Below are 15,801 nucleotides of genomic sequence, written 5' to 3'. Positions count from 1 at the left end.
GAGTCATAAAAGACCCATGGCTTCCTGCTTGGTCTCTCTTGCTTTCTCTTTTGGATCACTCACTCCAGGAAAACCAGCTGCCATGTGGTGAGCAGCCCTATGGAGAGGCCAGTAGGCAAGGAACTAGGGCTTCCTGCAATCAACTATGTGAATGAGGGTGAAAGCAGGTTTTCCAGCCCCAGTCAGGCCTTCAGGTGATGAAAACCCTGGCCAGCATCTTGACTGCCATGTCATAAGAGACCTGAGCCAGAACCACCTTGTTAAATTGCTCCCAAACTACTAAGCCCCTGTTAATAAATATTTATTGTTTTAAGCTGTCAAATTTGGGGGTAATTAGTAATGCAGCGGTAGGAATCTAATAACAACATTTGTTTGCAAATTGTGTGCTTACTACAATGTTAATACTTCTCCCTCTTGAGAAATGTCATGCCTGACCATTCTATTTAAAATAGCACCCCTATCTCCTTGGGCACACACCTTCCCCTTAACCCCCTTCCCCTTCACAGTCCTTATCACTATGGATTTATTTGTTATGCATTTATTTGTCCCTTGTTTATCTCTCTTTAAAGAAAGTAAGTTTTGTGTGGGTAGGGAATTATCTCTTCTGTTTGTATTTCCACCAACTAAAGCAATGCTTGGCAAGTACTTGTTGAATAATTTAAGCAACTAGCCAAACTTTTAGTGACTGTCGGCTCATAGTGACTGAATTCAGGATAAAGCAGTGCCAGCAAGATAAAATATTGAGAAGACAGTCAAAGGTGACCTGTGGAAAATAGGTTGGCAGAGCCTAAGGAAGGATGGCAGATGGAGGTGTTAAGCAGCCACCAAAAATGGGCTATAAAGCAAGCAAGCAAGCTACTCTGCAGTGATTTCCAGAAATATATATATATACATATATATATATTTTTTTACATGGGCAGGCACCGGGAATCGAACCCGGGTCCTCGGGCATGGCAGGCAAGCAAGCATTCTTACCTACTGAGCCACCGTGGCCCGCCCCAGAAATATTCTTTGGGGAAGAACTGACAATGGTGAATCCAGCATTTCTCTAAGGAGGTTTTTTTGGGAAGTAATATGGTTGGGGAGGGGGTCTATAGCATTGAGGAGAGGGGCCTGATGATACATTTCCATAATCTCTTATGAACAACTGGAAAGATGAAGGATCCATATCAAAGAAAGTGGTTTTGATGATGGGTTGGTGAAAGCCCTTCACAGGTCATCCACTTAAATTGCCGGTGTGGGTAGGTGAATGGTGAGGTGGGCTGAAGTGTGTACCCACTTTGGGTATATTTTTGGTCTTGATCTGCATTCTGATGGGTGTGGACTCATCTCTTCAACATGTTACTTCAGTTAAGGTGAGCCTCAACTGAATCAGGTAGGGCTTTGATCTGTATTACTGGAGTCCTTTATAAGCAGAGCGAAAATCAGATGGAGAGAGAAGCCATGAGGCGCGGCCAAAAGCTGGAAGTCATTGAAACCCCGAAGAGAAAGGAGGAGAAGATGCATTTTCATGTGATGTAAGAGCCAAGGACCAAGGTTTGCCAGAAACCAGCCCCAGCACACCATGGTTTCTGGGGAGAAAGCATCACTTTGGTGACACCTCAATTTTGGACTTCTCTTTGCCTTTAAAACTGTGAGCCAATAAATTCTCGTTGTTTAAGCCAACCCACTGTAAGATACTTGTTTTAGCATGTAGGAAATGTTAACAAATGGATTTCCCTTTGTGACCAGGATAGGACCTTCAAGTTTTTATAAAACTTTAAGAGAGTAAAGGGAATAATGCTTGACTTTATTTTGTAGGTCCTGCTGCTAAATCTAGAGCATGGGTCAACTACCTTGGATTTATCTTTGTTCTTTCTTCAGTCTACGTCCAATTCCTATTGGCATTACCTGAAAAACATGCCCAGAATCTGACCGCTTCTACTCCCACCATCCTGGTCCAGACTGCCTCCATTTCCCATACAGATTGTTGCAATGACTTCCTAACCAGTCTCCCTGCTTTCCCCTTTGTCTCTTAAGCTTCTTTTGACACAAAGCCAGAGGGTGCCCTTTAAAATATAAGTTAAATCATGCTACTCTTTGGTTCAAAGTTGTCTGGTCTCACGGGGATATGGTTCCAGTCTTACTGAGATATAAAACTGAGCTCCTTACAATGATACCAGCCTTAAAGAAGCTGCCCCCCATTACCTCTGCAACCCACTCTCCCACCACCCTGCCCACACTCACCCTGAGTCAGCCATGCTGGCCTCCTGGAAGCTTCTGGAACAAGTTGAGACTTTGCCCCTGTCTCAGGACCTCTGCCTCTGTTGTCCCATTTGCCTGCAATGTTCTTTTCCCAGATATCTTAGTGTCTGCTCCTTCATCTCCTCAGGTTCAAATGTCACCTTCTCAGTGAAGACTTTTCTGACCATCCTTTTAAAAAGTGAAATAACTTTGCATTTTATTTTCTACCTCCTTTTCCTGCTTTATTTTGTGCCATAGAGCTTCTTATTCGCTAGTATTTGTGTATATGGCTATGTCTATGTGTGTGTGTGTGCGTATATCTATCTATCTATCTTTCTATATATATCTGTGTGGATATTCTCATACATGTATATATATATACATGTAACTCATTTATTTTGTTTTATTCTCTATCTTCATGTAATAGACAAGTGCTTCTCAAACTCTAACCTTAGAATCCTGTTAAAATGCAGAGTCTGGATTTTTTACATCCCAGGGTTACTCAGGTTGGTGGTCCCAGGACCATACTTTGTGAAACAAGTCTCTACAATTATATTGTCCAATAAAGCAGTCACACTAGCCACATGTTGCTATCTAAGCTTAAGTTAATTAAAAGTAAATAAAACGTAAAAATTCAGTTCTTGAGTCACAGTAGCCACATTTCAACTGCTCAATAGCCACATGTGGCTAGTGACTGCTGTCTTGTACAGCAAAGAGAGAGAACATTTGAATCACTGCAGAAAGTTCTGTTGGAAAGGATTGCTTTAGCATATAGCATATACTTTCGCATATAGTCATTGACGGCATAGACTTGTGTCTGTCTTGTTCATTATTCTGATTCCTTCCTAAAATAGTAGTATCTATCCATAAAACCCATATTTGTTGATTTGAATCAGAATGCCATTTATATTTTGTTCTTCCTACAATAGATTGTGGGTTATGCTTCGAAGGCAGGAACTACGTTTGTTTTTCCTTGAATCTCCAATAGCTGGCACATGGAAGGCCGTTAATACAGGTTCACTAGGTTGAATGTTCAGAAAAATGATCAACTTCCCAGGCTTCCGAGGGTCAGTGCACTCAGGCTGCAAGCTGGGCACCAGGCACAGGTTGTTTAGACTCTCATTTATGAGAGGCAGACGGAGGGAGCTCAGGGGCTCCTGTATTTTATGCTTGTAGAGAGGAATCACTCAAGCCCACTGTGGAAATAAGCCCTCCTTGAGTCACTGAGTTTCTGTCCACACTAATGTGAACAAGTTATAAATTAACCATTCTTTCCTCTTTCCTGCACATTCCTCCATGCATCCTAGTAAGCCACTGTTAAAAATGCTGAAATGCACTTCATTCCAAAATAGTAACGATAGGAGACCTGCATGCCCAAGAGTTTCTAGGACATTTTTAGAATATTTCACATCTTGGGCCCTGTGCCGGTTTGAATCTGTTGTGTACCCCAGAAAAGCCATGTCCTTTAATGCTCATTCAGTATAACTGGGTGGGAGCTTTTTGATTGTTTCCAAGGAGAAGTGACCCACCCAATTATGGGTGGTAACTTTTGATTAAATGTGTTCTATAGATATGAGTTTCCACTCATTCAAGGTGGGGTTGCTTTCTGGAGTCCTTTAAGAGGGAACCATTTTGGAAAAAGCTACAGAGCCCACACAGCCAGAGACCTTTGGAGATGAAGAAAGAAAACTCCCCCAGGGGAGCTTCATGAAACAAGAAGCCAGGAGAGAAAGCTAGCAGACTTCGCCATTTGCCTTTACAGCTGAGAGAGAGAAATCTCAATCTTCACTGGGCTTTTTTGAGTGAAGGTAACCTATTGTTGGTGCCTTAATCTGGGCATTTTCATAGTCTTGCCTTAATCTGGACATTTTCACGGCCTCAGGACTGTAAATTTGCAAGTTAATAAATTCTCCTTTTAAAAAAGCTGTTCTGTTTCTGGTATATCTCATTTCAGCAGTTTACAGACTAGGACAGGCCCTTTTACGTTCACATTTTTAAAATATTTCACATCTTGGGCCCTTTAATTGTCTTTCCACAGTCAGCTCTAACTGTTCTATCAGAAAGAAAACACTAAGAGGCAGCACACACAAAAGTTTAGCTGTGCTGTTTAGGAAATTGTTTCCCTAGACTGCTGGTTACTTCTGATTATCAATGGTATTCATTCTGGTGTACTTTTCTAGAAAAAGTATCTTGCCAGGGAATTTTAAAAATCAGTACAAAAGACACATTTCACTAGAACACATTGGAAAAAATATTGTACTTGGCTGAAGTAAGAATTTTGGATGCATCAACAAATACCCTCCTCTTACATCCAAGTAACTAGAATTGGGAAAAAAATCTAGGTAATGAAGCCCTGTAGCCTAATTCAGATGGGTTATTTATCCCCTTGGCTCTCTCCTCTAGCATTTAAATTTTATTGGTTGAGCCAAACATCTTTTTTTGTCCTTATTCCAGCATCAGTAGAATTTGTCCATTCTTTCACTTTTTGTAGTTGGATCATCTGGCAAGATTTAAAGTGATTTCAATAAAAATTGAGGGCAAATGCAGCACTCAATATTTTTGATAGCTGTTGCTCCAATCTTGGTTTCTTCTGTGACTCCAAGCTAATGTATCTCTTAAATGTAAATAAAACACTAAGGAGGTAAGAATTTCAGGGACACCAGAAGCTTTTATGAAAGGGCACCATTGCTGGGTACTTCTAACCCAAATATACATACAAATTTATATGTACTCATATACAATGTCTGTATATATTGTATACACATATATACAAATACATATATACATATATCTGTGTATATAATATATATCCATATATATATGCACATATGCATCCATCCGTCAATACTCACTTATCTACCTATCTACCCATACATCCCAAATCTGTCCATCCATCCATCCAACCATACATCCATTCATATCTATATTTATATGAAAACCATTCCACCACATAAACTATGAACAATAGTAACACTTGCATAGTGCTTGACCCCCTTAACCATTATTCTCATATCCTCTCATATAGAAATGAATTGATTCTTCTAGATATTAACAGAAAACAAATGGCCAACCAGGAAGTAAATTCTGAATTGCTAAATCCTAATATAATAGTTAACTTGACCAGAACTGACCATGCTCTGAAAAGTTCTTTCTTTCTCTTTGTGTCTGGGATATGTGCTCTAGGCAGAGTCGGCCGGTATTTCTGCTTTTGCTCGGTTGGGCTCTGTGGTGGTTTAGAACAGAGATTTATCTTATCAAGAAGCATTGTCGAAGTCCTGCTACCATAGACTTACTAGTATCAAGAGAAATTCTGATGGTATACATTAAAGTATTATTTTAGAATGCAACTTGGAGGCATCCCAAATGCCGGATCCCAGTAAATTCTTGGACATTTGGAAATGGTTCATAAATTTGAGAATGTGTGGACTGTGTTTGGTCTGTGGCTTTCAGCAGTAGGCACTGCTGTCAGGTTGGAGTAGTGGGGGAGAAGTTAAAGAAAGGTTTGGGAAATGGGTCCATAAGTAGTTCTATTCTTTTTTTAGGATTCTGCTAAGTGAGAGGGATGGTGGTTAATGGTAGTTTTCTGAGGGATAAAGCGTTCTGATTTGCATAAACCCTCCTGAAGTTAGCTGCTTGATGCTGACATTAGGTGTGTGTAAATTTACTCATGATATCTTTGAATAAAATTGATGATACTAAGAGATCTACTACAGGATCCATATGAGTAGCATTTACTTAAAATCCAAACAAAAATAAAACAGGATTTCTTAGTTACATAAAGCAATGGGATCGGCAGGTATTCCCATGAAGAAGGGTACCTGAAGTGTGAAATTTTTAAATTACTATCCTTTCAGTTGAGGTTGTACCTAATGTTTCAAAAGTTCATTTATTTGCATTTCTATCAGTTGCCGGATATATGGAGAGACTGTACCTGAACATTAAATGCAAAATAAAACGCCCACTTTTTGTTTCTATGGCATTCTACCAGAAACAAAACGTCATAAAGAACCTTGACACATTCTGCTAAGGGGTTTGTTGAAGTTATTGAACCACAGCTATCAGAGTACTGATTTGTGGGTTAGTAACAGTTTTCAAGAGACAGGCTGATAGTCACTAATAATTTACAAAAAGATCCTTGGATTCTAACAGGAACCAATTCAACATCTTAAATGCTCAAAAAGAGGAGATTATTTCCCAGGAAAATGAGGAGGAGATTATGAGTGATGATTTAAACTTCTACAAATAGACCAAGAGGTTTTTGGTTTGGCCAAAAGAAATTCCAAATTTGTTACACTTACAGTTCATGGTTATGGGGCCATTAAGCCTCTGGAAGGCACGTGTTGGGAATGGAGTAGAAAACCTTGTGGTCTTCCAAATTGGGGTGGGTTGTCTTTCCGGGATCATCTCCAAGAAGGTTCTGTGACCCTGGCAAATTAACACTCCCATTCTGACAATGATGTTTTCTACTGAACATTGGTCAATCCATCCTTGGCAGGGTGAGCCTAGAGTTCTCTGGAAACACATCTGACGTCTATAGGGACACATCTCGTCCTGAAAATGGTTTAACAGCACAAGAGTGTCCAGACCCATGTAGCGCAACAAATTATTACTCTGCATCAGAATAAAGAAGTACAAGACTGAAACCTGAATTTGTTTTTTATCTGTCACTACAGAGAAGTCCAATAGGAGCACTCAACAAAAGGAGGTAAGTACCTGGAATTTATCTCGTTAAAATCAAGAAAAGTAACCTCAAAAAAAGTTTGAGGCTTAAATTGTATAGAGTTACTATATAGAATGATGGAAAAGTTTTGGTAATGCATGGTGGTGAAGGTAGCATAACACTGTAAGCATAATTAACAACACCAAATTACATATTCAAATGTGGTTAAAAGGGGGAAATTTTAGGTTGCATGTTTGTTACTAGGATAAAAACTTAAAAAACACACATGGAGTTGCACAGCACAAACAGCAGACCCTGAATTAAACCATGAACTATAGTTAATAGTATAGCATTTGTAACAAATATATCACACTAATGCAAGGTGTTAACAATAGGGTGGTATATGGGAATCCTATATTTTATGAAAGACTGTTCTGTAAATCCATAACTTCTCAAATGAATGAATGAGAATGTATGAATGAAATGAACCCCCCCCAAAAAAGTTTCAAATGTTGCATTTGCTATCGCCATAAGAATTATCAAGTGCCTCTTAGTTTCAGTCGGATGACTGAAACTTTTAGTCAAAGTTGCCCAGAGGCTTACTTGCATTCAGCTACACCCAAGGGTTAGCCTTGGTTTCCCCAGCTCAGGATAGGAACTCTTCTTTGGGCAACTGGTGTACTTTGCATGATTCAGAAAATCTGAAAAGAAAGGTACCCTTTCTCCTTGGCCAGAACAGGCCACAGGCTGCGAAGAATTAGACTTCAGAGCCCCGAGGCCACAAAGGCTAATCAACTGAGCGTAGGTGAAGTTAAAGAAACAGAACAGCTCAGCAACTGAGAATGTGGGCCTTTCTTTTTGTAAATGAAAAAGTGGTCCTTACTTACATGAGAAGATCACCTCTAAGCTTATTTTGCCACATGCGCTCAGGATTAAGCACAATTTTTTTAAAGGAAGGGAGACTAATGCTCCCCTGTGTCAGTGTTTGCATTTCCCACCCTCTTCGTGTGTGCACTATTTTTAAAAGAAACATTACACCTGGGAGCCCTAAGGCAGTGGTACCCATGAAACAATGCCAGCTTGAAAATCCGGTGGAGACTCTGCTTTTCATTATGTAAGTGAGAGGTTATTATTTTAAAGTTTCTCTCCACTCCCCCCACTCTCTTTCTGTCTTTTTTTCTTTAACCCCCCACCCCCTCTTGGTCTCCAGCCTTCCAAATCATCCATGGTCATTATTCTTCGGGAATTTCAAAATTATGAACATAGAGGAAGGCAAACTGCAGTCTCACAGACTGACTAGCTAATGGAAAGCCTCTGCTGCGTGGACACCATTCATATAGATAAACTAAGCCGTAAATCATGCATTTGCTTGGGTGGTTGTGAAAAGAACAAGAGATATGACCCGAGTTCTCCCTTCCTGTTTCTCCCACAAAAGGCAAGGATCTGTTCAGCAAAATGATCTCTTCAGAGGCTTTAATAAGTAACCAGGGAGCATGAAAAAGCACTTCTCCATTATTAGCAGATGGGATTGCAAAATGAGGAATTGTACAATTGAAAGCCAGAGCCTCTGTGTAGTTATTCTGGAAGTATGAAAAATGTAAAATGGCATAAAGGCAGTTATAACTATTTTAGTCCCCATTTCCAAAAGAGAGGCTTTGAGATAAACTAGAAGGCTATTTATCAGTGGTGACAGTTTTGTCCCCTTATCTACTTTCTCATAAATGAAAAAGGCCATGATAAGTTTGTTTAAATTCTCAATGTAAACATGCATGCAGGATTTATTATTATTTTTTAAAGTTTTATTTATAGGGGGTGGCTGTGTTCATTACAATCACTGATTAATCTTTGTAATTAAGAACCCTGTCCCCTATCTTTTACATGACTACATGGAAATGGGCTTATTATGCCTGCTTAGTCTCTGGGAGACATTTGGGTTTATTAAAAGTCATGAGGGTTTTGGCTCTGATTGTAGAGAAACAGGATGAAAAGCCTTCCTAGCTTTCTTGCATATTCTAATATCTTCTACTGTTAAGTTTATTATTTTAATGTGGGCAGATAATTTTACATTCGTAGCCCTGATAGAATATAAGGTTTCAAAGAACTCAATCTCACTGAATGCCCAAATGAAATCCATCTCTTGGTAATTTTAACACCTGTTTAATCAATCTTACTTGGGCCATCCAGTATTTTTTAAACGACTGACATAGTCTATTTATCAGTAAGGGGATATGGCTCAATGGAGAAATCTCAGTTATTCTGACCATTCCCAACAAAGTAATTGACAATTAGAGGGACACCAAAAGAGCACCCATTTTTACTAAAATGTCCAAGGATTATTGAGGTAGGGAGCTCCTACCATTTTCTCCCTGAGTGAGACCCCAAGGAGACCATAACTGCAGATTCACAGGAGAATGCCTACCTTTCCTGACTCTATGAAACCTAGCTCCAGAGTCTCCTCCTGTGAGATGTTCCTAATCCCAATATATGTCAGGTATTGTGCTAGGCACTGGAATTAACCAAAAAGAATGATCAGCACAGTACTAGGGCACTGCCCAAAGGAGGATAATTACATTATAGTTATTTGATCTGAGTCCGTTTAGGGTAAGGATATTGTATTTTATTCACCCAGAACCTATTATGGCACTGGGCATATAGTATATGCTCCATAAACATTTGTTAAAGGAGTTGAAGATTGCTGCATACCATCTCCCCCTTCAGAAGAAAATGGTTGACACTTCCTGGGCATCCTTTCTTCATGAAGAATGGCTGCAATTTCTAGTCTCCATTATATGTTTCTCATTAGATGGGCTGGTACAGTATCTGGATATATCGATCCCAGCACTGTAAACTTCAGTAGTTAAAAAGGTGCAAGGAGAAAAAGTACAAAGCATGGAAATTAACTGGATTTGTAAATGTTCAGGTCAAATTTTTTTTTTAAGTGATGCTTCAAGGCATCTGATACCTGGAGAATGCTGACTGCTAACACCTGAGAAGCAATTCAGAGCTTAAAAGCAGCCTTCTTGGGTGGTCTATGAGTCTGGCATCCCAGTGGCAGATACTTTCTGGGACACATCAGCCTGTTGACAGGCAAGGATTGTGCCTTACACAGCTCCCAAATGGAGATATTCTTTCCAGTGTGGATTAAGATGTAAGCTGAAACAAAATGGACTGCAGCTTTAAGACAATAATGATGCATTCAAAGAAAAGGGTGGAATAACTATTCTGGGGGGCATTCCTGGTTAGGTGTCCACAATCTGAGTGTTTTGCGGAGGTTCTCTTACCTCGTGTGATGAATAGGCTTTGCCCATCTGTTAGTCATCTCAATGAAACGTGCCTGAACGGTTCTTAGGCAACTGAGGGGATTTAGGCAAGTCTTAGTTACAGCATCAACATCCACTGTGGGTCAATGAATGACAGTCTTGTCCCTCCCCCAACAGCCAAGGATCATTTCTGGTGTTATACATCAAAAAGAAGAAACCACTTGACTAACACCATGCAAAAGAAAACCCAATTTTGCTTCCAAGGTTTTTAGTGTGAATATTTTCACTGCAGTATTTACTTAGTCCCTGAATTTTCTTTCTTCCTCTTCTACTGTCTATTCAGCATTTCTTTCGATTAGTTTCTGTCTGAGCTATTCGTGAGTACCAGCTATTGAATGAATGCACCACTTCCTGTAACTTCTTGTGATAATTTAGACACTGTAAGCAGTTTTATTCTATTTTTTTTCCTAAAAATTCTCAAACTTTACGGAACAACAATTCAAACGAAAGGAAGTAAATGATTCATTTTGCATGCTTTAGAGTAACTCCTTGAATACTTTTAGTAACTCCTTGAATACTTTTTCTGCTTCTGAGTAACTATCAGTTTAAAAAGTTCACTTTAAAATGAACCTCATCATTGAAAGCACTCTACTTACTTGCTAACTTTATTTTGAAATCTTGACAAGGATTGTTTGGGCTATCTCAAATTAATGTTCCAAGGCAATCAGTCCTACTGGTTTATGTGAGAGTCCTTAAAGTAGCCAACATGGGGTGAGAAGAAAGTCATGGACAAAGACCTTCTTTTACGTGCCAAAGATGAAGTTTGTTTTTCACCTGTCACTACTTGCTTTCTGCCATACTGGTTTCTGAGATCTAAAGGTTTGGGTGAGTGAGGATTTGGTCTTTCTTTCTCTAACTGATTGACAGTCATTTCCCCCTTTCAATCAGGTTGCCAAAATATCCTTCCAAGTCTTTCTGACATTCTAAGACATTACTTTTTAAAAAATTTATGACAAGTATTGGTCAGCATAATTTTGAAGATTTGCCAGTGTCTCTAACCAGCGCCAAGGAAAGTCTATTCATGCCCACATTAATTACCCATAATTTCGAAATCTGGAAATATCTGAAGAGTTGAAGTTTTTTCATTATGTTTGCCACAAATTAATTTGATGGCAAAGCTTAGCCTGAATTGGTGCAGGGCTTTTTTTTTTTTTGTATGCTGTATGGTGGGGTCACATTTCATTGTTTTTTCATGTGAGTATCCCGTTACTGCAGCACCGTTTGTTGACTTTTTGCATTGTTTGTTTTTGCTTGTTTGTTTTGGGGGAAGTTCATGGACTAGGAATCAAAACCAGGTCTCCCATATGGAAGGAAAGAATTATACTACTCAACTACCCTTGTACCTCCATGCAGGACTTTTACAGAGTAAAATGATCTTATGTAGTGTGACTATTCATATCTGCTACTGCAGAAATATTAATATGTTTTAGTAGGCGGTGTTTTCATGGATTCTTTTGTGGGTGTTACAAATTACACCATTATTCCTTTATAAAACATGGAAAATTATGAATCCTAAAATACATCGGGCTCCAGTAGTTTGGGTTAAGGGATTGAGGGCCTGAATGAAACTATGAAGGTCATGTGTTTTCACTTACCTATTAATTTTAAGCCAAAGTCATTAGGAAAAGGGAAAAGACAAAACCATGGATGAAACTTGAAAGAATCAACAGCTGCAGTGACCTGGCTTGCTCTGTACTTCCACACAAAGTAAGTTTCTTGCTAACATATAAGCATCTCCATCTGAACACCATTCTCCCCTGGCAAGGGTATGAAATGAAGTTTAGCCTGATTACCAACATATTGCTTTATTTCTTGGTGGTAGTAAATTAAGGCTTTCTAGAGTCATACAGCACGCAGTGATTTGAACATTAGAATTTAAATACAATGAGCATTCATTTCAGCAGAGCCAGGAAGGAAGCAATGTTTTAAAACAGAAAAATTTCCTACTGAGGCCTTTTGCTTGGTCTCTCAAAATCTGCTGAGTTGTTTCCCCAGAAACCTCCAACATCAATTCATACTGCAAGGGGGAGCAGAATGGATGAAGAGAAAACTGGGAGGAAGCAGAAAAACAATTACGTCCTGGGCAATCAGTGTGAAAAGTCCGCTTTGTCTGGTGTTTGGAAGATAGTTTAGGTGATGTGGCCAGGTGGCAGCAATAAAGATATTCATTATGAGATACCCCTCCTCTGTTTCAGGAAGCCATTTGAGATCTCCCTTCTCAGTCCCAGAGTACTAAGCCAGCTCGCTTGGAAGACCCTGATGCCAAGGGTTAGGGCCAATCATTTGGGACTCTTAAATCCTGAAACTTTGGACAGGATTAGAAATCACAGAGCTGGTGCTCTCACCTCCAATTTCCTTCGCATTTCTAAATGGTGTGGCCCTCTCTAACCACTGTTCCCAGCTGAAAAATTCATTGACCCTGCGACACACAGCCTGAATTGCATATCTAAGTTGTTGGTGATGTTGATTGGACAAGAGGCCATGATTCATATGACAAAGGACAGACCTTCCTGGGCAGGTGCCACCTCACTCTAACTCCATCTTCCCAACACAAGACAAAAAGCGTGAGCGGGAGCCTACAGTGGGAGTGCAGTTGTCGAGAGCAGTGTTAAGCCTGATCAGAAACAAATTCAGTGTGCGTGGCTCGGAGATCGGAGCTTCTGTGTTTGGATGGTGGACCCTTTTGAGAAAGAAATGGAGACAGACTATTTCAACAGTGATACTGGAGGGTCTTGGCCAAAGACTAATTTAGGAAAGGCCACGTGTGTGTTAGCAAAAGGCATCAGAGTTTCATGAAAACAAGCAACAGAATTCCTTCTGGTTTTCTGATTTCATACAAATGAGGCTAGCGAATGAATTTCTATCCAAAGAGGACCATTTAAAATTCATATTTGGCAAGGACCTCAATGTTCTATTTCAAGAGCCTGGTTGGTGGACCAGAGTCTAGGTTCTTATCAACGTGTTTCGTCTGCCATTTGTCTGGCATTTTTGTGTGCATGGTATTTAAACATCTGGACTTCTGCTTTGCATTTTCTGAAGGAAAATATGCAGGCAGCCTCAGGCGGAGGCACACAAGATGGCAATGTGCACAATTAAACACTTAACCCCAACAGGGGTGTGATGAAGTCTGGGGGCATAAAGAAATAAATAGGTAAGAAGAGTAGCACAGTTATCTGAATGACAAGGAAATGAGGAGGCTGTCCCTGGAAGATGGAGGACAGGTGTGCCTATTGCATGCCAGCTACAGCCTAAGGGAGATTAGAAAAACCATTGAGGACATGTTCATTTGGGCCTTGCTTGCTAATTAAAAATTGTGAGTGTCTTTCCACTGTTTGGAAGCACCTGGAAAGAGCAACTTGATGCTGGGATCTGGGCCCAGCTGTGATTAGGAGTTCTGTTGCTTTCCTAAGTTGGTGTGGAGTGGGGTGAAGCAGAAGGTAATTAGGGCATGGATGCCACAGCACTCAGCAGGGAGGAGATGATGACGCCCCCCACCAAAGCAAATAACAACGTGGGTCAGGCTGCCATTGGGCAAAAGGACAACTAGGAACCTTAGTGCACAGACGCTGATCCTTCAGAAGCTCCAGGAAGTACTGCCTGGCCACAGAATCAGTGCTTCTGGAAGGGACAGATTCCCTGTGAGCTTCATGCCAGGTTGCTTTTGTTAATGGTTATCTCTGGTCCCTCAATTCTACAACGGGCTTGAAGCTGATCCTTGAGTTGGGTGACCTGATTCAATGCTGGAACTTGGAACCCAGAGAGGTGAAGTGCTTTGCCTAAGGTCACACAGCAGAATTGGGGAAAGAGTGCAGATCTCCTTCTCCTTCTGCAATTGATTCTTTAAACAGGTTTGGAAAGCACTTTGCATATATAAAGTGTTATGATGCTTATTTAACAAGAATTTGCTTGGGTGTGAGATGGAAGAGTGTGTTCAGCCAACCAGGTAGTACCAAGAGTTGGCAACCCAGCGTCATTGTGCTTTGCTGTGGCAGTTGTTGTTCGGGGATATGGAGGCATAGGGGTGTGTGGAGGCTTGGGGGGAAACAGGGAGCAGGACGGTGAGAGGGTGAGGCAGTTGCCAATGACACCACGATGAACCTGCTGAGGTACTCTTTTGTGATAACTGCCCACAAATAACCTGAATTAAAAAACAATTTCCTGGAATGGAAGAATGTGGCTTTTCTCCCCTTCTTTTCTTTAACCTCGATTACCCACGAGAAATTCACGGGTGGGGTGGGGATGGGACTCGATTACGAAGAACCTTCCTGGAAGAAATAGCTGGTATGAGTGGGTGTCCTGTGCTTACATACGCTGCTTTTTTTTTTTTTCCTTTCAACATTTTTGCTTTGTTCATGTTTGTACGAAAACATGGAGGGGTGGAAGCTGTCCCTTCAGAAGAAGGCGGGGTTGGTGTGCTCGATGACGCAGCGCTTGCAGTGGCGTTTGACGAACCGCAGGGCCTCCACGGAAACCTCGCAGTCCTGCACATTCAGCATCTGCAGGTCAAAGCAGTTGGCAGCCACGATCTGTACGCCCTGCCCCGTGATACTCTCGCACGACTTGAGGCTGAGCCGCTTGAGATTAAAGCAGTTCAGGGCCAGGCACTCCAGCCCCGTGTCAGAAACCAGCGGGCACTTGCCGATGTCCAGGGACTTGAGTTTGGCGCAGTTCTTGGCGAGGTACTCGATGCCGTGGTCCGTGATGCCCTCGCAGCCGCGCGCGTTGAGGTAGCGCAGCTTGCCGCAGTACTTGGCGACGTAGCGGATGCCCACGTCGGTGACGCGGCCGCAGTGGGCGATGCTGAGGTACCGCAGGCGGGACTCCAGCTTGGCGATCTCGCGCAGGCCAAAGTCGCTGATGAAGCGGCAGTCGCTGACGCTCAGCTCCTTGATGGAGGTGCAGTAGATCATCAGGTAGCGGAGGCCCTCGTCCGTGAGGCGGACGCAGCGGCGCAGGTACAGGTGGGTGAGCTGTGTGCAGTGCGCGGCGATGGTGTGCAGCCCTTCGTCCTCGAGCACGAAGCAGTCCGTCATGTCCAGGTAGCGGATGGAAATCTGTTTGCCATGCAAGGGGGACAGTTTAATGGAGGCCTCGCGGGTCAAGCTGATGCAGGTCACTTTGGAGCACCCTACACAAAGAGACAGAACACAAGCTCAGAGCGCCCGCTGAGAATGGGGGCGGGGGGCCGCCTCGGACCCCCTTACTGATTCGTAACCCTGGCTCCAAGCCTGGTCCCAACCTTACCTCTTCTTGTCTTGGCTCCCACAAAGAAGGAAGGCAGGGATAGGGTCTCCATATTTGCTTGATTAGTGAAGTACTAGGATGATCTGGGCTTAAGGGGGGGAATTCATGGGCATTAGAGTCAGACAAGTCAAGGGTTCCAATGCCCGGTCCATTACTAGTTGCCTGACAATGGGCAAATCAATCCTTCTGAATTTTTTGTTTTGTTTCAAAACCAAAAAAAGCTTATGCAAGCTTCAGGTGGACCTTGCTACCTATCATAACCTGCCCACTCCCAACCAGGACCATTCCAGCCAAATCCTAAAGAACATCTAGGGCAATATATAAGATTCCACAAGGGTTTCAGGTACTAGAGTA

At 41.6% G+C, this 15,801-nt stretch overlaps 1 protein-coding gene across 2 annotated transcripts in view; it reads right to left on the bottom strand.

Moving 5' to 3' along the window:
• Positions 1–11,938: 11,938 nt before the first annotated feature.
• Positions 11,939–15,801, bottom strand: part of FBXL7 (F-box and leucine rich repeat protein 7) — a 449,123-nt gene continuing 445,260 nt past the window's right edge. For both annotated transcript variants that reach the window (XM_077116874.1, XM_077116875.1), the window contains exon 4: positions 11,939–15,331. In XM_077116874.1, the coding sequence (XP_076972989.1) occupies positions 14,595–15,331 (737 nt within the window). In that variant the 3' untranslated portion in view covers positions 11,939–14,594. The remainder of the gene's footprint in view (positions 15,332–15,801) is intronic.

Source organism: Tamandua tetradactyla, chromosome 9 (assembly GCF_023851605.1).
Source record: "Tamandua tetradactyla isolate mTamTet1 chromosome 9, mTamTet1.pri, whole genome shotgun sequence".
NCBI lineage: Eukaryota > Metazoa > Chordata > Mammalia > Pilosa > Myrmecophagidae > Tamandua > Tamandua tetradactyla.
Note: the sequence above shows the minus strand (reverse complement) of the source record. Positions and strands in the feature narration are given on the sequence as shown.